Source organism: Pholcus phalangioides, unplaced genomic scaffold (assembly GCF_987345545.1).
Source record: "Pholcus phalangioides strain wild (caught in Gottingen) unplaced genomic scaffold, Ppha-v1.0 ptg000024l_1, whole genome shotgun sequence".
NCBI lineage: Eukaryota > Metazoa > Arthropoda > Arachnida > Araneae > Pholcidae > Pholcus > Pholcus phalangioides.
The window spans coordinates 32286612-32311782 of record NW_028301616.1 but is presented as its reverse complement, the minus strand read 5'-3'; the positions used below and the strand labels follow the sequence as shown (position 1 = coordinate 32311782).

The window sequence follows — 25171 nt, the reverse complement described above, 5'->3', positions numbered from 1 at the left end:
CGATTTTTACGTTGCAATTCGTAAACAACTTTTGAATATGGCGTCGCCGAGAGACAACACTGAAGTGATTCGCATATTGAAAGATTTTAAAAATGCAGTTTACAACAGATTCAGTCCGAACTTCACGGGCGCTTACGGTTCAGCAGCTGCGAAGAGACCACCCAATCGGAGAGTTGACACGTCAGATGTCGCTATGAAGCTGAATTTCAGCAATTTGAACGAGACAACGAAGCTTGCTTTTTCTTCACCATCACCCAGATCATCGAAAAACACTTGTGAGACACCTGGTAATAAAAATAAAAACCCACATTTATTTTGAATCAACTGAAACCTATAAATTCGTTGCTATATACTATGCAATTACACGATTATAAATCATTTTATTCAGTGTATAAATAACCAATTGTTAATCCCACAGTCCGGCATCATGCTCCCCCACATCCATCAGTAGGGCCTCCCCCCCTCAGGCTGGTATCTTGGGTAGGCCCCCAAGTCATACTCTTCACAGACCTTTTCATAGTGAATTTATGATGTGGAAAAATAGAAAATGGTTAAAATCGTCCCATTCTGGAGCCCTAACATTGTGGAAGCCTCGTAATACGGGCTGTCTCATGACATACTGGAGTCAGTACCAGCTGACATTATCGCCCTGACAGACCTGGTTAATTTCTATCAGCTACCCTGTATCCCTAGGAGGACAGAATGGTGGTCACAGTTGGTCTGGAGGCTATGCTGGTATATAAAGCCCAGTTTTCATAGAAGCAGGTTCTATGTAATGCACCCAACATGAATTGCCTAGCACGACATGTAGTCCACTCATTATTAGAAAAAGCAGCATGACTGTTTTTCTACAGAGCACAACACACCTCACACCAGCACTTTGCGCAGGGCATGATTGGCCGACTGCTTCTAGAGGAGTCAAATGTGTTGTGCACAGCGCGTTTTGCCTATATTCTTTTCATTTTGTTGTTTTATTCTCTTCAGACCGAAGCATGTGGCAATATTGGGCCTCGAACCCGAGTCCTCGCACTGCAAGTCCATCAGTATTACCACTCAACCACCACAGCAGCTTCGGTTAACACCAGGAAAATCTGGTTTGAAGGTTGCACTTTAGTTTAAAAACATTAGAGCAGTGACATCATGCATAGATCCAAGACCACGCCCACTGAGTCAAGGCAGCAAGAACAGCTTCAAGGAGGCAGCACAGCCTTGCATGATAGCCCCTATTTACATGGGGAGGGGGAAATCACAAACAATTATGGCATTGATTTGTCACTTGCTCGCGGCTATTTTGTCGCAGTCAGCATTTATCCTTGGCTTAGATGGAAAACACAGAATAGTCTAATGAAAAACTGTTTCGAAAAATCAAAAAGGCGCTCATTAATTATATTCACTTGGTGCGATGCACACTTTGAGGACCATTGCATCAGGAAAAAAGTTAAAATCCTGTAAGCAGGGTTGCATTAAATTTGGAGATTTCTAATTCATGCTAAGATTTTTGTCCTTCTGTGATCCAGATTATTATTTTTACTCCTCAAACACACACACACATCTTTGACGTTAGAGTTGTCTCAAATCTCATTGATTTGTACTGTTCTTGCCCAGACCACCTAATTTTTGAAAGCAGTGTGAAGACACCACCTTTCAAATCTTGTATCAAAAATTTAAATCAGTAGATGTTTCTGACAGAATGGTGAAGAAAGTACACTTTATTTGAATTACAGTGCATATAGATTGTGACTAAAACAGAATATGCCCTGATTAACCTCCCATTCCTTATCTGCCAAATGACGGGCCTGCTTGTCCACTAAGACTATGGGCTTGGTCAAAGAAGAAGGTTTGCTCGAGCTTCACACACTTTAACAATCTGTAGTTTAAATTCAAAAACTTCGCAGATGTAAACAAAACCTTTTGTGACTAAAACTTCACATTCTGGCATCCCTCAACATAAGCGTTACTCTGTGAGCACTGGCATGGCTTCTAGTGTTACATCCTGGCCCACATTGTGGGCGGAAATTCTACAAAGCTGAAGTGGCACATTAATAGGCCTACTCCACGTGGTGCATTAATACCCCATTTTACAGTGAGTTAAGTCAAATTTTGATAGGTAGCTACTCGGGATTTGATACTACTACTTAACTGTACATACACTTCGTACACCTTCCTCCATGGAATTTCTAATGAATTGGTACAGGAATGTGTGTGTTGGTCTACATGTTGTGAACGTAACAGGAAGTGTGTTTCTGTGTAATGCTCGTTATATGTAGTGCTGCCATCTGCCATCAGTTTTTCTAACTGTGAATGAACTGTAATGATTAAATAATTGTATTGTTGTAGGTCTATTGCTCTCTGTGGCGAGACTTTTTAACGGAGAGATCGGCTCTCGCATTTGCACCTCAAAGTTGGGAACCACACAAAACCAACTGCAGCTAACCACCACTGTGGTGACGGTGGGGTTTGATACTGATGAGGATGTCTTGCTTAAGTCAGTTTGAATATTTTGCCACAGAAATGATTTTTATACATTATCAGTAACATTTGAATGTTTTCTTTTAATTAATTCTAAAGATGTGTTGAAAAGAAAATTGGCAAACACAGAACTTGAACTTCAAGTATCCAAAGCTGCCCTCATGGAGAAGGAAACGGCTATCAGCATGATAGAACCTGCGAACAAGAAAGTTTGCCTCTCTCTGGAACAGAAACTCACAAGTTGCCAGAAACAAAATGAGGTAAAAAAATTGTAAAGCTCAATATACTTTTTAGGTGCCCAGGAATTGTAGTTTCATCTGTCTTGGTTGTCCAAACTTTGCAAGTGCAAAGAACCAATGACAATACTTGTGAAGATTTCTTTGGATCAAGGAGAAAGAACACTGCTACTCATTAGAACCAATATTGCTAAAAATATTATAATGCAGCTAACATAAATTCACAAGTTATGTACAAATCCCAATTTCAGTTTTCACACGTATACAATTTAGATGACGATACCGCTACAGTAGAATCTCGATAATCGGAGGTAAATGTGAGGGACCAGGGCCACCTCAAATCACTAAAAACTCAGATAATCAAATAAAAAATGAAAAATACAAATTTTCTTTTATTTTCCATGGACTTAAGTAAAAAAATTTGTTTTAAAACCTCTCATTAAGGCACAAAAAACACTAAACTTTGTTTAAAACATGGAAAAAAAGGGGAAAAAATACTTGTACTTCAGTCACAAATCACTAGCTACTCTAATAATGAATATTCGCTCACACAATATATAATATGTCCCCCCAATCTCTATATACTACACAGTGCCAAAAGCCTGTTCCGAAGCTAAGAATATATTTAAAAAAAAAATCTAACTTGAATAATCTTTTTTCCTTGATATGGTCAAGATGTGTGTGATTCCAGTTCTGCAGAATCTTTGCATGAAAAACAAAAAATATTAATTTCATGGAAAAAAGGAACAAATAAATAAACAGTAGGGGATTAAGAAATCTGATAGTATTCCATATCATATCGGTAGTTTCAAAACCCATGTCCCCCTCCCCTCTCCTGCAAAGAGTAGTATTGAAAGCTTTGAGAATGCTGGTATAAACAATACTGTCCCTATCCACTGAGCGGCAGTAACCTGCTATCAAGCGAGATGCTGTGATTGAATTAAGTCGGGAACTAAAAATTATACGGGTTTGATTTGATGCATATCGTATCTGTCCAGAAATTTTGATTTGCTCAATTACAATCGATAATCAAGGGTTTGTTTTTTTTTACTTTATTTCAGTTTCTGTAACTTTTTAATGTAAATGTACATTGTCTTTTGGTTTTAAATGAAAGATCAAAGTAATTTGAATTCACCACTGACTTTTTTTCTTGTTTTTCCTATTTTAAAGATTGATCAGGAAACCATTTTGAGGCTGAGGAATCAGCTGAAATTCACTGAAAATGAAGCTAAATTTGCCAGATCTATGACTGTCGAGTGTGAGAAAGCAAAGAAGTTCGAGTGTGACAAGTTGGAAATGAAAATACTGTCTCTCAATCAAGAATGTGGGGATTTGAAAGTGGAAATTTCTCGGGTATGCTAATATGGTTTTTGATGCGATTATGAATTATATTGAATTTTTTAATGCAGATATTTTTTTATTTTTTTGTGAATAGGTGCCAGATAGCCTAGTTTTTATTACTGTCCTGAAAAATAGTTTTGGGATGCCTGTCGCAAATTTTTTTTTTTTGCCTGAGTTCGCAAAATCCAATTTTTTGTTACAGTTTGATGAGCGAGAAAATTTTCAGTATTTAGTAGATCTGCAGAACTTGTCGTATTTTCTATTGTGATAGTTTCAATTAGGGATGGAAGGAACAGTGATTTGGCCGAACACCAGATATTCAGTGTTGAATATCAATTTTCATAAAATTCATCAATTATAAATAAATATGTTGTTTTTAATTGAAAATGGAACTGGTAATTTCAAATGATTAATATTGAGTTTTAATTATGCAATTTAGTGTTTAAATAAATATTAAAAACTGGTAATACACCATGGTACTGACAATCCAATTTAATGATGATAGATTGTATTTTAATATTATTACAGAATCAATTTTTTTTTTAACACTTCTTACAATTTTACAACTAATTAAAAAAGAAAGTCACAACCATTATTTTCTCTCAAGTGGTAATGCATCATAAAATTTAGGATTTTTTTTCTGCTTTAGATGCTCTTTGCCCCCTTTCTTTCAGTAGCTCAATACGTATCTTGTCTAAGTGCATCCTTCAATTAGTTAACTTGTGTAATTCATACTCACTTCCACCTCATTGCTGTAGGATTCTATTTTCAGTTTCGTGTTTTCCTCACCTTAGAAATTCACCCTGACATAACCTCTTTCACAGAAAGGGATTTATACAATATAATATATTCGGTAAATTTTTAATTTACGGGAAAAATTCCAGTTAATATAATTTTTAAAAATTAATTTGTTATGCTTAGATTCACATAGATATTCGGCTGAATAACCTAACTTATATTCGACCACACCAAATATGAGGCAAAATAGCTGAATATTCATTCGTCCCATCTCTAGTTTTAATTGTGCATGCTGATGTTTTTTAAAATAGATCAATAAATCCAATCATGTTAAAAATTGTATACAAAAGTTATATCCGGAATGTGAATGCTACTAAAATTTTCTTCTCCCTATCATAGATAAAGAGTGAAAATACTGAAAATATAAGGAAATTAAACAGAAAACTTGGGAGGTAATTTTCTTTTCATGTTTATTTTGGAAGAAACTGGTTACCTGATAATGATAAAAAACTGTTCATTTCATGTTTGATCATACCGTGCTCCATTTACAGGCTGGAATGGAACTTTGAATCAGTTTCCAGTGAACTGAACCATTCAAAAGTGCAAAATCAGTCTTTAATAAAGTAAGTTTCCATCATTATATACAGTATATATGATTAACAATGATTAAAAATTTATCATATATATTATCATGTCTGCTTAGCAATTTATGGATATGTGTCAAGCTAGTCTTGATTCGCTCAGGCTGAAAGATGTGAGTTTGGGTATTGACTCAGAATTTCTTAAACACCAGCAATTAGCATCAGATAAATCTCCCCGTGTAACATGATGAGTGAATTTGTCAGCTCACAGCCAGAATATTGAGAATCTATTGTATGGTGGTTATATATATCCTCTGAAGATTGCATCCCATAGAATGTCAGAATTCATAGCTGCTTCTTAAAGTTGCTTTTTTTTTTTCATCTAGCCATTTGTCTTAGGATTTTCAACATTGCAGGTTTACTATTCTTTTTTGTGATTGCAGACAAGTCCAAGAACTCACGGAAAAAGCATCCCAGTCAACAGTTCTGGAGAAAGAACTGCAAGTTGCTCAGGCCCAGATTAAGGTTTGAAATTGGTGTTCTTTTTTTTTTTCCTGTTTTCGTGTTCTGCAGGGAATAAGAAGTCTCTTTTTTTTAATCGTTTCTTTATTTTGTGGCTAGTTATGCATGTTGATGTGACATTTTAGTGTAAAAAATTGTGATGAGAAATTTATAAATACTAAAACACACTTAGTAAAATAACATTCAATCCTAGTATCCGTGGTTTGGTTGTCTTAACACTTGATCAAAAGTTGTAGCTGACTGAATAACTACTTCATGTATGTTCATTATAAACTGTTAAAGTGGTTTTAAATCAAGATGTGTGAGCAACCTGCCAGTTAAATGGTTAACACACCAATCTCTGGTTGGGCAAATCTGGGTTTAATGACTTGGTCTTTGGGTCCAGGTAAAAAGCATGGAAATACGGAGAAACTTTGGCTTACAAAACATGATTTGTTCCTAACCTATCTAGCCTAACTACTTGCATATCGAATCAAACTTTATCACAAGAAATGATCGAATGTTTCCCTCCAGCCACAGCTCTTTTCAAAGCAAAATATAACATAATTTATTTTCCCCAGTCAATTACGATAATGCTATACAAATTAGAGTTTATCCAAAAATGCTGGTGGATTTATTTTAAATGATTAAATTTTTACTTTTGTTTGTATTGAAGGTATTTTGGGAATGATACTGGCTGTGTGTGATTTGAGCGGGGTGGGGGGGGGTTGTTACTGTGGAATCCCTGCTTGCATTAACACACAGAACAAGAGGGTAAGATAGGCTTTCATGGGCCTTTGCTTGAATGCCACTGCTGTAGTCAGTGACATCTTAAGGAATGGGCTCAAATCGTACAAAGGCCTCCCCCCTCTAACTATTGGTTTCATTAATAAACATGTGCATGCAATATGATTTTCATTTTGATTCCAAAAACTATTTGAGCCTGGCCCCTAAATTAATTCTTTAAGATGATCTTGCCCCCAGTGAGAAGAAAACGAACCATCACACAGCTTTTTAGTTGTGATTGCATGACATGTCGGTCGACAGACAAGACAAATACACAAAGCTTTTCATAGACTATCATCTAGGCATCTTTTGATATACATACTATTCGTTTTGATAGGAATATCTGGTTTTTCAAGTCAAAATTTTTTAAAAATCTTGTCCAGCCAGACATTGTTCATTAAATCAATGTTTTTTTCTTTTAATTTTTCTCGTCTTGCAAATTACTCATAAACTGAAATTCTACTGTATAGCCATTTGAAATTAGCTTTGAATTCTAGGTCCTGGTCTAGTTAAAGTTAGTCTTTGTGTAAAATAGATTACTATGGTGCAACAAAAATAATAAAGGTGCACTAAAACTTCAGTTTCTGTGAAGTTCTTATAACATATTTTAGATATAACAGCTTAAGTTGTTGGTAGCCTTCTACAAGCAAAGAAATATTATGAAATAATTGGTTTGTAAGTGACATTTATTTAGTTTTTCGTCTGATTCGAATACATAAATAAAAACACCATGTGCATTGTCCAGGCAAATATCTGAGAAGGTATTATGAAGATAATTTTCTTTGTGTGGTATTTTGTTTTATAAATCATTTCTTAAGCTGGAAAAAAATATGGGATCGGGAATTCTAACACAATTTTGCACGTTTAAAAAGAAATATAATAAGCATATTAGGATAAATGGAGAAGCTATCCATACTTAGATAAAACAATCATTCATAATTGCTTTTATGGGCAGTGTATTATATATTATAATATTAGGCAATTTGCCTGTTGTGTGGTATTTGTATTGAAATTATTTTCATTATGCATTATGTTTACTGAATAACATCTTTGAATTCTTTGCAGTCTTTGGAGGATCAAATTGAAGCAGAAAAAGATGCATCTTTGATTGTGAAGGCCAAAGAATGTGATTTGAAGTTGTTGTCTGATCTTCAAGAAGAAAACAAACAACTAAGAGAGGAACTAGGCAATTATAAGTTAGTAGGCCTATATCATTTGTGTAGTTTCTCCTCTGTATATGAAGTGCATTAGCATATTTTGCTTAGTGATGCTGTTACTTTTAATGATTCGTGAGAAGGACCAACCCTGAAGAAAATCTTTCTCAATCAAAAAATCTGCTTTGAAATTACTTACATCCTTCGAAAATTATGACAATGTGGACAATCATTTTTTTAAGTCAAGAGACATTTTTACAAAGCAATGATTCACACGAGAAGTCTGAATGCAAAATCACATAGTATTTCACTTTTTTCTGCTCAGACATTTTCTTGTATTCTGAATTATGCTGATTAAGAATGACTGCATGCCACCTGTTTTTTAATTATTGAAAGAATTGTTAGAAATCCCACTATTCTATGTAGAAAATTTGTTAGAATAGGGACAAACATGCTTTTTTTTAGTAAAGCCTTGTTTTTCTAAAGAGCATATATTTTTTCATTCAAGCACTGAACTGACCTATAAAAATATACGATATATCATTCAGATTGGTACATACAGTTGATTCCTGTTTTAACGAATATCATTATAGTGAAAATCTTGTTTTAGCAAAAACTTTTCTAATCTCCCAGATAAGTTTACATAGGAACAATGTAAAAGAATCTGAAATTCCTTTATAATGAAATTTTATTACAAAATAATTTCTCTGGTCTTCTGGAGTTCGTTATTACAGGATTCGACTGTATATGCTGATGAATTTCATTCTTATTTATATCAGCTAATTTAAATTAGTATATGAGAGAAATATTAAAACTACATTCATTGATGTATAAATTGTATGACTTGCAAAGATTTAAATATATAGATCTCAAAAAAAGGAAGCAAAAAATTATTTTTTCTTTTTTAATTTTAAGCCGAATTGTTAACTATATCCTTTAAGAAAACATGAGTAAATGTGAGTATTCCTGGTAAGAATTCTAATTACTATTATTTTTTGAATATTCAAGGGATAATAATGTTGCGTTGTTCCAAGAGAAAATGTGGGCTTTTCAAGAAAAAGCAGCTGAAATGGAGAAGAAAAGTGCCACCATTGCCAAGCTGGAAGTTGAAAATGAGAAGCTAACTAAGCGAATAACTGAATGGGAATCATTATTTGATGATAGAGAGAACTCCTCTAGCAGGTTCTTGTCTTGTGTGTTTTATTTATTAATTAGTATTAATTAATTCATTAGAATTATGCATGAATCATGAAAACTTTTTTGTGCAGTTTTAATTCACATGTGGTCAGTATAAAACTTCTTTCTTATTATTGATTGTGTAAAAAATATGGCTTCAAGCAAGCAAAATAATTAGGTCCCTGCCTCACTTCAAAGTATGTGAAATTTATCTCTGCTAAAATTAAATGTACATTTTATAATATAGTCACGTGTTTATTTAGTTAATAAAATAATTGAAGTAGATCTTAAGGGTATCAAAATATTTTTTACAGTAAAAAGGAAAAATTTTTGATTTATTTGATGTAAATATTGGTGTTCTATTTTAGGTCACCATCATCATTTTTACGCCGTGTTTCACATTATCAGAAAAATGAAGTTATTCTATCCAACAAAATTTCAAAATTGACAGTGCAGTAAGTTTTCTTATTTAGTTTTTAACAAAATATGTTGTGTAGAAGAAATGAAAGGCCTAACAGAATTGAATGTTGGATTTTCATTTATTTATGCTACATCATTCATTATTTTACTCCGACAACATTTCTTGAAACTATTAATTATATAATTGAATAATCATTAATCATAAAGTAAATCATTAAAATAGTTATCTTATTGGAAGAGGAAATATTTAATTCAGATCATAAATCACAAATAAATTTCACTTATAATGAACACATGTACAGGGTGCAGAAAAAGTATCTAAATAATGTGTAGTACTCAGATATGTCATTCATGTTACAAGGGGTTATATAGTTATTAAAATAAAAAAATCAACTTTTTATACAGTCCCTGTGTGTCCAGAAACCCAATTAGAATGTTTTGGCCCTGTCTCTCCTGATTCCAACTAAAAAAAGTTCTGTTTCTAAGTGAATATTCATTCAGATATTTGAATTTGAAAAACGAAAGAAAATTAGGAAAAAACAACATTAAATCATGAAGTATAATATCATAGAGTAATCCTTATAGACCTGCTGGAAGGACATTCATTTCCCTTAAGGTCAATAGTGTGTATATCATATATTTGTATATATATACATGTTTGTATATTGTATAGATGTTTGTATATGCACATATATTTGTATTTGTGTAATTAAAAGAATGTGGGTAAAACAGTTTTCTCTCATTTGATACTGTTTTTTTTCTCCCCAATTTTCCTCCATTTTTGAATTTGAATATCTCAGTGAATATTGTACTTAGAAACGTGAAATTTTTTTAGTTTGCATCAGGAGAGACAGAGCAAAAATTTTCTAATATTTTTTTAGACACATGGGGACTGTAATAAAAGTTATTATATTTTCATAATTAAATTTGCAACATGAATGACATATCTGAGTAGTAACCATTATCTGGATACTTTTTCTGATTGGGAGTATGCTTCTAGGATCAACTGCTCACCAGTAAAATGCTATATGTTCTGTTATCTATGTACTCTGTATGTAACAGTTTCATGTATAATGTGAACATGTCTTTTTTACTTCTTATATTTTGTATTCTTTGCCCATGTTATTTTGATAGCATATAACGAATAACTAATTTGGGAAATTAATACATGTATGTAATGAAATTTTCAAGTGGTTTACAAAGAAATAAAATCACACGGTCAATTTTAAAAAAATGTGTTCACCACCAATTACAGGGTTCTTAACAATATGTAAAGTTGGAAAATGTAAAATATATTTGGCAAAAGTCAGGGAAACGTTCTGTGAAGGGGAAAAAACGAATTTGCAAAACAAAAATTTGAAATTTGGAAGGTCAAGATTTTGAATTATATTTCTTTCTTCCAGTGTTTTGGTCAGAGAAAGTTAGGAAAATGATCAAGCAGCAGATTTTGCTGTGAACTCTGAACTAGTACTCGAAAAATTGTATTTCTATTTCAGATTGAGACACAATTTTAATTTGTTCAGACATATTTCTTTTGCCTTTAGTTTTTTGCTGCTGCCATTATTACTATAGTACACATTTTTCAATTTTAGTAATTCATATGCTAGTCGAATTCAGAATATGAGATAAAAGTTTCATAACTGAATATATAAAACCATCATTGTTATTTTTTTTAAACCCTGCAAGAATAAGTTTCATTTTGGTTTTGCACATTGGTCACTAACCAAGTCTTTTCTAGTTATGGTAGAATCCTCTCCCTGTGTCATATATATTTTAAATTCTATCAAACTAGCAGGAAACCTTGATGCAGAGAAATAAATAATATTTTTTCCCCTTTGAATGTGATTACCAGAACACATTTATCTAATTATGTAAGCTTTCAATTACTTCTCCACTTTTTAAAGCGATCATTTTACTTTGTTTTTAAAAAATTTTAGTAATTTCGACGATTAATATAACAACCTTGACCAATCAATATAACGAAAATGGGTGTTACATGAAATATAAAATATATATGATTGGGACTCGAAATACACGAAAACGTTTGGGACTTATCCTGTTGGTCGTTGTAATGGAAGGGTCGCTATAGCGTGGGGTCGTTATAATGAGCGTCGACTGTATTAATGAAAAATTTTGTACTATACATAGAAATAAAGTTCAATTTTGGCTAAATGCCTTCCAATGTAGCTTACACTTTGTTATAACAAGACTGACTGACTATTTTTTAGTTGATGTAATTGAGTGAGCACATAAACTGCATTAAAGATACTGCACAGTTAATTAAGAAATTTTATTTCTAGTTGTGAAACATTAGAGAAACAAAAAGAAAGTCTTGAAAATGCTGTGGAACAGATGAAAAAGAAATATGAGCAAATGAAAGATAGTGCTGGTAATTACGATCCTATTATGAAGAGGTTAAGGCAAAGGATAACTTTGCTCAGTAAGGTAAAATCTGCATTTTTTGATCTAATACTTATTAATATCTTACCACACACTTAACAGTAAGCAGAGATGGTAAAATTGCTTGTAAGGTCTTCCACTCTTATTCAAAGTCTAAACCTGAGTGTTGTGAAACTTTCATTCAACTACTGAACTATTATTCTGTCTGCATTTAACACTATAGTCGTATGATGAAGTGGACTCTACATCAGTTTTTTACTGACAAGTACTATGTTGAGATGAACTGGACATTTTTGACTCATTTTTTTAATAATAATGAAAGGTCTCTGGTAATGGTAAACCTGTCTAATGACAAGCTATAGAAGAAAGACTTGTTAGAATGCTTTTGAAAAAACTTTTGGATTGCAAAGGTTTTAAAAAAACAATGCATTATTATAAGTTCATTCTAAATCCTTTTTTCCAGTTTTATATATAGTGGTATATGTAAAATAGTATGTATAAAATATTATTTATATATATTTTTTGTATTTAGGAGAGAGACAGCTGTAGAAAGTTGATTGATTCCTATGTTAGTGAGAATACCTTCAGCAGTACAGCAATAAATAGCACACATTTTAAGCATCTGGAAAATACCATTGCGGAATATGAAAAATCATTGGAAAAGGTGAAAATTCTTTTCCCATTTTGTTTTAGTTATTCCTTAATACTCTGAGCTATATTAATTAAGTTAAGTTGTTTGAAACATTAAGGGCTCCTCACACTGGGATACTTAAGTCCGGTAACTGATAAGCGACTCCGTATCTAGAAGACAAACACATATATTTCAGTGTAACTCCTCACACAAGGATATTGGTGTATTGGCAACGATATATCCAATGTGATGGAGTCAATTGTGGATTGGCATTCTAGTCGAATGGCAGCATTTGTTGCTCAACCGTATACCATTCCTTCATTTTTTGCAAGCTAGGTTGTTCAATAAAGTTGATCACATGTTTGATTTAAGGTATTTTTAATAGAAGTGCTCCCTGATGCGGGCCTCAATCTATTTATGTCACATACACGCATATGTAGTATTCCTTCACATATTTTTGTCATTCAAGTTTGGGCAACCCAGCACTGAACTTAAAATTTGTTTTGGAAGTTGAAAAACATCATGAATTATATATATATTTACATATACACAATTACCAGTGAAATTGCCACAAAATTTCAGTTCACAGGTAAATACACAATTGCTTTTATTTAAATTGATATCATTTTGAAATGACAATAAAATGGTAAACACAGTGCTGTCTTAACACATGGCCTGGAGACCATGATATTCTTAAGATGGCCCAGGGCTCTATCATAAGGGCTGTTTCTTGCTCAACGAAAATAATTAGTAATTTTTTTCATTCATACAAAGTTTTTTTTTATACAGTGAAACCTGTACACAAGACGGAATGGGAAGAGACTGAAATAACGTTCCGTTTTTGACAGATTTCCATTTTATAAAGGTACAAAGCACTAATCATTGAATGAACTATATTTCGTTTTGAACAGGTTTCACTGTTTTTCCCCCCACTGTGATGTGAAAGTCACCTGATATTTTAACAACAACAATATTTTTTCATCAAAATAAGGCAACTAATGGCTAGGTCAGCAGTTAATATATATATAATTAATATTACTTCTAAATCATAAGTCTTTCTATAATTATTCTTATTAGGCTGATCAGGAGGTTGAAGAACTTGAAAGCAAAGTCAAAGATCTGTCTGAAAAAGTGAAAGTTTTAGATCAAACAGAAGCAGCAGTAAGAGAATTGAGGTAAGAGTGTCCCTGTAAAAATTTCAAAATTTGTCCCATGGATAAATTTTAACATTAAACATGTAGTTGAAATTCAATTTGATTGTTTCCAATAATGCAAACACCAAATATATATGGGGGGGGGGGGTAAAAGCAACCAAGTCTAATTTGCATGAATTGGAGGATAATGCATTGATGGTTCTTATATTATGTACAAGGTGTCTACAATTTAAGTTGACGTGTTCTGGGCTGTCCATAGCCTTAACAACCCATCAGAAAGCTGTTGAGAACATCTTATTAAAAGGATGGGAAAAGAAATTGAGAACACAAAAGAAAAGTTTTCGATATTCACAACTTTCTTCTAGAGCTATTCAACACGTGACCTAACTGCTCAAGATTCATAGTAGAGTATCTAAACATCTTCAACAATACCTTTCCCATTTTCATTTCTCCACTGAATAAAGTATGGCATTGAGTTTACAAGAACAAGCTTTGCTCTTATAAAACTCTTTTATGAACATTGTAATTCTACACCAAAAGTTATGCTATGCTTTCTCTTTAATAATTTTTGAATTCCATCACTAAGATGTTCCTTTAATTTTATAATTATCTAATGACTGTAGAGTTCTAAAAAGATGTCACTTTAATTATAGACACTATATATGAATAGATGGGTGCGATAGGCCATTTGATTAAATACATGCCTACTGTAGCAAAGGATATTCAGTTTTGTCACCAGTTCGATACCCAACTAGTCTTTGTAAGAATCTTCTGTAACATTGTGTTGTACAATGGAAACAGCAACAAGGTGGTTCCTACTATTACTAAACTGCTCTTGCATCTCATAAACATCCCTCTGAAGAACTTCTAATGAATCGATGCATGTTGGAATGTATTATGTATGTGTTATGTACTTAATGTTAAATTTGTTTCTGAGAAATGCCTGTTATATGTTAAAGGAGTGCAAAAATAGGTCTTCCTAATTCAGATGCAAACAACTCAGCAGGTTATTTTTCCTATTGTATTTTTTTAATGTTGTGAGTGATTGTTCTCTATGGAGAGTGATAAGGTGGCTCTAGAATGCATTGCTATTGCACATAGACCTCCACCAAGGGGTTAGAGAATCAACTTCTCAGCGAGACATATTTAAAAAAATATTAAACACTACCATTCAGCATTGGCAATAAACTTTAGCTAGTATAACTAACTAAAGTAGTTTTCAGTTTAGTTATCCCTTGTGTGCAGACAAAGATTGAATGATCAATATATTTATAGATAGCTTCCATCGGGGATTTCAGTTTATTTTAGAAGAGGTAAAAACTGATTTCTTCAAGTAATTTTTTTATTTTCTTATGCATTCCAGAGAGTCGAAAATTGAACTTTTAGAAAAACTTGAAAAAATGGAAAATGAAAAATCCCAACTTGAGAACAGACTTTCTGATAAAAATAAGGTAGCTATGAAATATGAATATTGCTTGAAATTTTGTTCTGTGTGACAGTTTGTTTCTTGCTCTATGAAATATATAGATTTTTACGTGTTTACTACTGCACAATAGCATGAAAAATTATGCACTAAAATGATGACTTTAATTGATTAAGCATTCCAGTTGTATTAGAAATATATTCATAGCCTAGCGATAGAATGTAGCTGCATTACTGTGTTTTTATTGAATAGGGAATGTATCCCGAAGGACAAAAAATAATCCATTTGCGATGTAATCCAATTGACGATGCAGTAAAAATGAGGTCAGCAGAGCTAGGATCACTTCGTGAAGAAAATGACAAACTGCGGAAGAGGGTGCAGGTTCTTGAAGAAGAGGGCAGTTCAGCTTCTAATATAACTATGAAGGTTGAAGAAAAATTGGAAAAAGAAGGATCTGATACAATGCTTCAAAGTAAATTATACAGTTTGTAAAAGTTTTTTACTGGTTTTGAGTTTTATTTTTACTACAATTATCATGAGCAGCGTTCCCTCTAGGCCATGCTCAGCTGAAAACACTTCTTTTTGTGTATAAATTTCACCATGCTTAGGGGTTTAATTATATTGTACAGTGAATGGAACTTAATGCAGTCACATCTAGATTCAGTGGTTTTGATAACAATAACTAATTAATAACTGTAGTGATGCCTTAGCTTTTGAAGATAATTTGTTTCGGAATCATGTATACTATCCAAAATGTAATTGCCCATAGGTTTCTATGAAAATTTTTTTAATTCGTTCTAGAAACGACCCAAAATTTGTAGATAAGTTTCATATCAAGAGATAAGTCTTGCACTGAAGGAATGTGTGTTCTGATAACATTGGCTTTTTTTTTAATGCATTTTTTTTATCAGCTGAAAAATACATTTTTCATTTACATGAAATGGTTCAATAACTTTTGGAAATAGAAGTGGAGGTTCATCTGGAAAAAAAATTCAGAGGTGAACACATGAGTTAAAATCGGGGTGGAATGACAGTAATTCTGATTATGATTGGTGCTGAAATTCATCTCATGATGATGCTGTTTTGTATTAGTATGTGCATCACAGCAAAAATGTTTGTTAGTTGAGGCAGAAAAATCATGAAAAAAAAAAACATTGGATTTAAACACTAGATTTTTTTTTAAACTCAATCATATTGAGGAGTTAAAATAGAACCTAGAGAAAAAGAGATTGTGTGTGTAATATACAATCTAAAGAGCATCATGAGATACCCCCACCACCACCTCAGGCGAAGTAATTTGATTTTTCGGAGGCCTCCCTTACGGCTAGAAATTACTGCCTAAAAATTGACATGCTTACTTTCTAAAATTTAAACCTATTTCATTTTCATGCATCTTCTTTGCACTTGAAGCCCCGGGTGGGCCCATGCGTTAAGACGACACTGCGGCCAAGAAACTTAAATCTGGTCATCTTAAAGAAATTGACCAAGAACTGAAGGAAGGGGCTTTTTTCCCTTATACATTTGCATCCACTACAGCCTCGTTTACATGTGCAATATTGCAGTAGCATTGTATGTTCTAGCACCCATTTGATGACTTTTCCCCCCATAGAGAAAGAAATAGAGAGCAAGAATTGTCCCTTCTTTGTTGGGGTTCTTGGGAAATGTAACCTCATGACCCTTTGTGCCGCAAATCAAACCGGCCGACCCACATGACCTCTACTGGCATCTCTAAAGCTCAGTTAAAGTTCTGGTCCATGTAAACGAGTTTTGGTGAAAATCGTTGAATCGTGAAGTTTAAACACGCTTTTTCCATTTCCCTTGTAAATGGGGCTTAGAGGAAGTCAATTCGAGAATAGCAGCATACATTCATCGCTACTACAGCCCGATTTTATTACACATCACATTGTGAACAGAAATGTTTGTCTTAAGTGTTTGGGAGTCGGGGGGAATACACCTCTGACCAAGAGTCTTGAAGGTTGATAACAATAATGTACTGAGGCAAAATAAGTCTGGTTCAATTTTAGTTTCAAAATGTGCAAAAAAGAGAGAAAAACTTTGGACGAAAAAAACATTTATAGTATAAAGCAAAATTCTGATAACTATAAACAAAGTTTTTCCCATGTTACGATATACAGGTCTACTCCGTATTTTGCTAAAGCTATTAGATATTTGCATTGAGATATATACAGGGAGTTTCAAAACGAATCACCCGATTTGAAATGCGTATATTACGAGAAATACTGAATAGACATTTAAGATTAATTTTATATTACATGGCTAATCAAAGTTTTTACAAACCAAGTTAAAGGTGCTCAATATGTCCACCTTGGGATGCAAGGCATATGTCTAGACAGCAGTCAAATTCATCCCAAACGTTTATGAGCATGTTTGCACCCACTGCGGGTAGATTTCTGTGGACTACACACAAAACTCTGTCGGATGCACTCCACATTTTCGTCTGACATGCAGAGATGGCCAAGGGACAACCCATGTCTCTGAATCGTCTATACCATCGCGTATATAATGCTCTGAGTGGTAGGAAGTTCAACACCAGGATATTTTCAACAAAAAGCATGATGAACAGTTGTTACAGGCTCACACTTTGCAAAGCTTAGAACACAAAACGATTTCTGTTGTGCAGTCACCATCTAGACAAATGCTGAAGTGGCGGCCAAAGAAAGAGCATTAGTACTACCTGCCAACAACTGTGTGTATCTCGAGGTTTCCTTCTTTCTACCTATACATTGATCAAAACGGATTAAAAGCTGAATAGTTATAAATTTTGTAAATTGGATTTCTTTTTGAAACACCCTGTATATAATTTTACCTCATAATTTTTTTTTTTTTACAATTTTTCAAAATACAGTTGAACTCACATAATATGAGCACACTGCTCAGATCACTCTTAAAATGCTAAAATTATATCGTATTTTCAGCTTTCTACATTTTATGATGGGCGTATTTTAACGTTTTTCTCTCCTTTTTTTTAAATGTAAAGCTCTGAAAGAACAGCTCACTACAGCTGAACGGCAAAATAAAATGATACTTGACGCTGCTCGATCCAAATCAAGAGAATTTCGAGAAGCGATTTACAGTTTGACGGGTTATAAAGTTGATTCTCCACTTGCCGGACACTACAAGTTGTCACATGTTTACTCGGATTCTCCGGAGGAGCATTTGTTATTTGAGGTGAAAATTTAACCTATTTTATGAGGGGGGGAAGGAAACATTTTTAAGGTCATTTTCCAGTCATTGGTGTATTGGCACAAAACCAGATAAAGATTGGTACCAAGAATGTTTCTAAAGCTTTATTAAATTTGTTGACAGCTATCACTTTCTTTCCATTTTGCCACATGGTATTGATTAATAATTGAAAACATAACCTTTTGTTTCCTATCGATAAGTTGAACTCTAAAGGATTTTTATTGTGAAGTACTATGGTTCACAGAAATTTCTCCCCGACATTTCATCCCATATGTGACACCAAGTGAGCGTGGTCACTGGTACCATTACTAACATGATTGCTCATATGGTCACTCACTCACACATACATTCAATTGCACAATCACTTGGTCATATATGGTCCTCTCATCCAATCACTTAGAAACCCACACAGTCACTCACTCATACAGTCAGGGCAAGTGAAATGTTCGGGACCAAACATCAGAGACAAAATTTCTAGAAATCGGCCAAGGTATTTACAGGTGTTGGTAAGTCAGGGTTTCTTGTTTGGCCAGCCACAATCTAATCATATTTTTAAAGCAATGGGTAACCTTAAAAGAGGACTAGATAAATTGAAATGCAATTTAGGCTCCAACTAAGTTTCTTGGAAGCCCAGCATAGTTTTTCTCAAGAAAACCAGTCCTGAATAATATTTTTTTTTCCATCTTTTTGAGACGTGATGACCTCTTCCCATGTTGGAAGACCCGCTGTCATGAAATGAGAAAATTTTGTCTCATCCTTGGATTCAAATTTGGCAGTCACATGCAAGAAATTTTATGTGTCAATACAAAAAAGAAGTCACCACAGCGTGAGCAGCAGAAACAACCAGGGTTTCAATTGTAGATTGTCATTACTAGAGCTCGGATTATATGCACTAAAAAACAGGCAAAATATGCTCTAAAAATATGCAAATATGCACTTAAAAATGCAAAATATGCATTTAGAAATGCAAAAATAAGCACTTGAAAATGCAAAAATAAGCACTTAAAATGCCGAAATACGCACTTAAAATGCCGAAATATGCACTTAAAATCCCAAAATATGCATTAAACACCCCAGAATAGCACTAGAAATCTTGAAAAAGTCCGAAATATGTACAAAAAATAAGAAAATATGCATTAAAAAAAATCACCATGTAAAAAAAAAAAAGCAGATGTGTTTCTGAAAGGCATCTTTTCTATTTCTTAGTGCATATGTATTCATTTACAAAAAATTATCTATACAGTCAAACCTCGTTAATGAGTCACTCTTGGGAGAGCAAAAATATGACTTAGTAAACGGAGTGACTCGTTAAACGGAGTAAGCCATAGCTGTGCCAATTCCTACCCGAGGACAATTGGGACTTCCTAAAAGTGACCCGGTTTGACTGTATATACCACATATGCAAATAACTTCTACATATTTTTTATTCAGGCATTTTTAATTTTTAGTTTGTTGTAGCTGCTCAATAACGAAAATACTAGTAAGAAAAGAATTTCGACACTATTTCTAAAACAAATTTAACACTTTGATATATCTCTAGAAATAGCCTTACAGTAAAATACTTTATAAATATGCATTAATTCACTAAATTTCACCTGCGGGGAAAAAACCGATGTTATGAAAATATTATGAACAATATTTATTTGAAAAATTATAAAAAAAAATTGAGTGAGCTTAAATAAACCTTCAAAAATATGCACTTATACAGAAAATTCTTTGACTTTATGCATTTATATGCATTAATGCTAAAAAAGGCCAAAATATGTCCGGGGCTAGTCATTACACTTAAATATCATATTATCCGGATTATATATGAAATATAATCCGGGCTCTAGTCATTACACTTAAATATCTCAAGTAAATGTTTCATTTTGTGAGCAGAAGAGAGAACCATTTCATCAAATATTAAGTATTGGTTTTCCGATATTGCCAAAGTCACCAAATAACGAGTGCTTGATCATCAATGACATCACCAAAAAATGTGTGTTAAATTGCCAAATAAATCAAGGAAAAGTCACCAGATTTTCCTTTGGGTGTGTGGCAGACCCTCGGTGTAGAAAAACTGGACATTTCTGCAAACACAAAATTATGTATATATTAGCTTTACAGTGTGAAAAAAAATGTTAATATCCTAAAAAATGCATTGTTCCTGTGGCCATCTTTTCCTGTCATGGATTTTATGCATCATGACATTGAACCTCAACCATGGCTTAACTGTCTGTGTTGTTTGAATCCATAGTCACTGGTTAATATTTGGAAGTTTTTTTAGGAATGATACCACTATCTCTCAGTAATATTCACATCTGAAGTACCATCACGAGATATCGTGAAACCACTGAAGCAACAATTATTTTTGATGAGCTTGGCCGAAATTCTTAATCAAAACTTTTGTTTCCATCCTATTCAATAATTACACCATAGATTTCAATAGAATCCTGTCTAGACCATTCAGTTTTATCGTTGAATCGAAGATCTACATTATTTTTGATAAACTGAATTCTTTCCAGTAAATTAATTTTTTTTTTCAGTTGAACTCTAGTGGTGTGCATCTTTTAGAGACAGAGTTTTCTAATCACTTGACGGAGCAGATAGAAACATACCTGCATGCTTATGACAGTGTTCCAGCTTTCTTGGCCAGTGTGACTTTAGATCTATTCAAACAGCAAACGTATGTGGCTCGAACATCTTTAGTGTCTATTGAGTGAAGAATATTTGCTGTTTTTTCTAACGTTTCTCTCATCTTTGCATAATTTTGCAAGTCTAAATTTGCTTAGTGAAATGTAAATATTTGATTTTTATTCACCTCCTATCAGTTTGTTTCCATGTGTGTGTACATAATATGCTGTATTTTCATACGAGATCATTTTTATGTGTGATCGTGAAAAATGCTCAATCTGTATATAAAACTTTTCAGAGATGCAATAATATTGTACATCTGATGAGTGATTAGTGTTTTCAAATCATTAATCAGTAATTCTTGAATTATACTATTTAGAAATGTTGTGTAAATAAACCAATTCTCATCCTGCAGACAAATCACATTTACTAAACTATTCATTTATATGCAAACATTGGATTGCATTGGATTCCATCCGGAAAATAACTGTTTCCTTGATAAACATTGGATTGTTAACCCATTTCTACCCTCCCTTTAAATTTGCTACCTTCCCCATATCACTATACGTACATCAATAAAAAAAACAGATTTTTATGAACTGTACAATAAAATTATTCTGATCTTGCTGACGAGGAGCACTCAACATTCATGTTCTCCTTACAGATGCAAATGGGTTAAGCACCTTCATTTTCCATATTTATTATACAGGGTATACATAACTATGTTTACCTCATAATGTTTGAATGAAAATCATGAAAAAAAATTGTTACAGAATCATAAAATACAACTCAAATAATAATTATATAAAGTTTCCACAGTTGCTTTTTGTGGGACTTAAGACAGAATTCTATTTCCTTCCAAGTGTTTTGTAGAATTTTCTGGTGTAACAGTTTGTATCACAATTGTTGCATTTCAGTTCATCAAGCAAGGGCACAGGGATCTTGTAGATAATTTCCCTGACTAACTCCTACACCAGTGGGCGATGGAAGCTATGGGTATAACATAGGATTTTATGGATTAGCTTGAGTTGAGGGGGGCGATGAGAGGAAAAAATTTCTGAAGAAGGGGGCAATTTTTTTTAACGAAAAATTTAGGACACTATGCCATAGCTGCCAAGTCTCCCGAATTTTTCGGGAATCTCCCGAATTTTATCTTCATCGCTCGATCTCCCGAAAAGTTCTTAAATCTCCCGAATTTTTACGAAAATCCTTAATTGTCCCTAAAAATTCCCTACTTCATTAAAAAAATCCCGCTTATGAAAACAATCCCTAAGGAATTTCTTGTGGGGCATGAAGCCTCTTTTTTTCCCTTTCGAAATGACGTCACACGTCGTAAATGGGGAAATTCCCTTTTTAAGGAAGTTTTACAAACCCTCTGATGGTAACAAGAAAGCTGTTTATCTTATCGTGAGGGAAATGGCTTAGCAGCCAATAGTCCTGGATAATAATTGAAGATTATGGTGATGCACATGTGGTCAAAATTTCTTTTGTTGAAGTTACGTACGTGCGATATAACAAAGCATGAATAATGATAAGCAAAAACATATTTAATCAATTTTAAAGATACTTATTCCGATGAATTTCCTTTCATCAAACGTTCCAGAAAAGGGCCGACTTTTCCTTTTTGTACAAGTTGTGTTACGGACATAAACATCATTCGCGCAGAATGTTTGTTCACAGCGTTTCTGATTGAAAACAATATTTGTTTTTACATCATTGAAGTTTTGACCTCCAATTTCACTTTTTTTTTGCGTAGGAATTTTATTCCCAAGGGTTTAACTTCCATGTGTGTAAAATCCCTATTTTAATTTGACTTCAGTTTTTGAGTAGGGATTTTATTCCCTACGCTTCAACTTTTATGTTTGGAAAATCCCTATTTTATTTGGAAAAATCCCTATTGTATTTATTAGGGAGTGGTTTTAGCATAAAATACGGGTGCGCGCGAAAATCTCCCGAATTTTCATTTTCAAAAGTTGGCAGCTATGCTATGCCCTACATTAAAAAGTCAAGCAGTCCAATATACAGTAATCTTTAAGGCCATGGTCTTAAGACAGAAAAATTCGAGGAATCTGTCTACCTCCTTAACTTCTGCATTCTCTTGAGAAATCACTATTTTTAGTTACATAATTCTTTTATAGTGTGCTGCTCTTATGACCACAGTGATGGCAGATAAAAAATTGAGTTATACCTTGCGATTCTATGAGGATTTTATTTTAAGTCATGTTTTTATTGAAAAGTACAAGGTAATGAAAAACAGACAATTTATGTACACCCTATTTATTGAAGTTTTATTATCTATGTTATCATCTATACATCAAGCTGCACTGTGCACTTTAGGAACTTCTGAGGTAGACAGATCTTTCTAAAGATTAATTGCTTGTATCATGGTAATTTCCAACCACTTTGTGAACTGTATTTTCCCAGTACCGTGGTAGCTTCCTACAGCTTTGTGAACTGTGTTTTTGCAGTACCGAATCTATTTTGAATTCTAATCTTAAATGTGTATAGTTTGAAATTTAGAAATTTTTTTAAGAAGTTAGTCGTAGGTTTTATTTTGCATATTCAGTACATACACGTTATCCAGGACTCTGCTGCTTCCCTTTCCTAAAGGATTTTTTTCCCTTCTCTGTAAATGATGGGAAAATTATCACTGAAGTCCCGAATTCAAAATTTAGTCCAATGGCAATTTGTCCTGCCAAATAAATGGAAATGATCTTGACAGATAAAAATTGTTTAATCTAGCAACAACGATGCCTTTGAGTATTTAAAAAAATATTTGTTTGGTTGCAACATCAAGAGCAGCGGTTCCCCAACTTTTTTTAGGTCATGCCCGCATTTATTTGAAATCAATGATTATGTGGTACACCTCTAACCGATCCCTTGCGACATGTAGGTTATTTGTAGAATTGTAAAATCAATTATCAGCATTATTTTCCCTAAACAATTTTAGAGAGCTGTAGATAAATGACAAAAAACAAGAATCACGGGAGGACATTATAGAACCTTTGGAATAAATGAATACTGGACTTTGAAATTAATATTCAATTGTTAGTAAACTTCCATTGTGTATTAGGCCGGAATTACACTATAAAACTTTTATACTGTAAAATTTGAAAAATACAGCCAATGAGCTTATTAGTTGTTTTTTAAAGTATTGTAAAAGAATGTTTATAAAATTTTTATAGCACAATTCAGGCCTTAGACATGGGCTGGATCCTGATTGTATCAAATTACTGTTCTTTGTATAAATTATACAGCCTAATTCCGGCTTTATCTCATCAACCGTTTGGCGTAAAGGTGTCATCAGTGAATGTTGCACTTAGAAACGTAGAATTTGTTTTGTTGGTCTCAGAAGAGACGGCAGTAACTTTCTAATTGACTAACTTCCAATTAGAAAGTTTTTGGCCTAAGTCACAAAATAAAAAAAATTATGATTTTTATTTTGCGACACACTGTATTTTTATTTAGAAAAAAACTTGTGATTTCCAGAAACATTTTTAAAATTGGAACTATACCTCTACGAAGAATGGTTGACGAGATAAATTCTGAATTAGGACCTGTATACATTACTGTTAAAGCTTGAAAGCCATTAATATGCCTCATTAACTAGACTTATCTGTTAAAGTGTAGAATCTACAAAATAAGTGTTTTCTGCACTTCACTTAAACAATGTGTATATTAACGGATTCTGTCAAGTAGATAAAGTTCAGATTATCTAGGTAATTTGAAAAATGAAACAATTTTTTGCACTCTAATGAATCGGCCTAGTTAATTTGCAGATTACCTGATTTCCACACTTTAACAGTGATATATATACAGTTGACGCTCGTTTTTACAAACTCGAATGGACTTGAAAAAATTTGTATGTAAAATCAAAAGTTCATCAATGTGACTTCCAAATAAGTTATATTTTGTTAAAAAATTGGGGGGGGGGGACACTATAATTCGTTAAAATGTGTTGGTTTGTAAAATCAAGCAGTGACTGTATGCTTCTGAAAAATATTGAGTTATTAAATCGAAAACACCATTCAAGCAAATATTCTGTTTCATCTATGGTCATTTATTCTCTCGGATTAAATTCTCCAAGAATATTTTTCAATGCAACAACAATATCGAATGATAAAGAAATTAACATGTATCTTTTCAACACATTTTAATATTTGGTCATGCTGGCATTAATCTAACTAGTGTCTTATTTATATCTCTTTGAACAAAGGAAAAAAAAAAATTAACTTCAAAACGGATGACTAGAAGCTAAAACATCACATATACATTTGTTTTCATTCACACATACAATTAAAACATTGAAAAATGTGCTGGAAACCGCAACCTTCAGAAAGA

General features: G+C 33.2%; 1 protein-coding gene across 2 annotated transcripts; it reads left to right on the top strand.

Moving 5' to 3' along the window:
- On the top strand, nucleotides 1-21457 carry LOC149069252 (mitotic spindle assembly checkpoint protein MAD1-like). Of its 2 annotated transcripts, XM_089250855.1 has the most exons (16): nucleotides 6-287; nucleotides 2569-2729; nucleotides 3876-4058; nucleotides 5184-5236; nucleotides 5336-5407; nucleotides 5809-5890; nucleotides 7718-7848; nucleotides 8815-8988; nucleotides 9351-9437; nucleotides 11703-11847; nucleotides 12335-12466; nucleotides 13511-13608; nucleotides 14951-15038; nucleotides 15263-15482; nucleotides 18009-18199; nucleotides 20743-21457. In XM_089250855.1, exons 1-16 carry the CDS (start codon nucleotides 38-40, stop codon nucleotides 20917-20919), a joined length of 2244 nt encoding a protein of 747 aa, XP_089106981.1. In that variant the 5' UTR covers nucleotides 6-37; the 3' UTR covers nucleotides 20920-21457. The 2 variants fall into 2 exon arrangements, with proteins under 2 accessions (XP_089106982.1, XP_089106981.1); XM_089250856.1 differs by lacking the exon at nucleotides 18009-18199 and having other exon boundaries at nucleotides 1-287; nucleotides 20743-21247.
- The last annotated feature ends 3714 nt before the right edge of the window (nucleotides 21458-25171 follow it).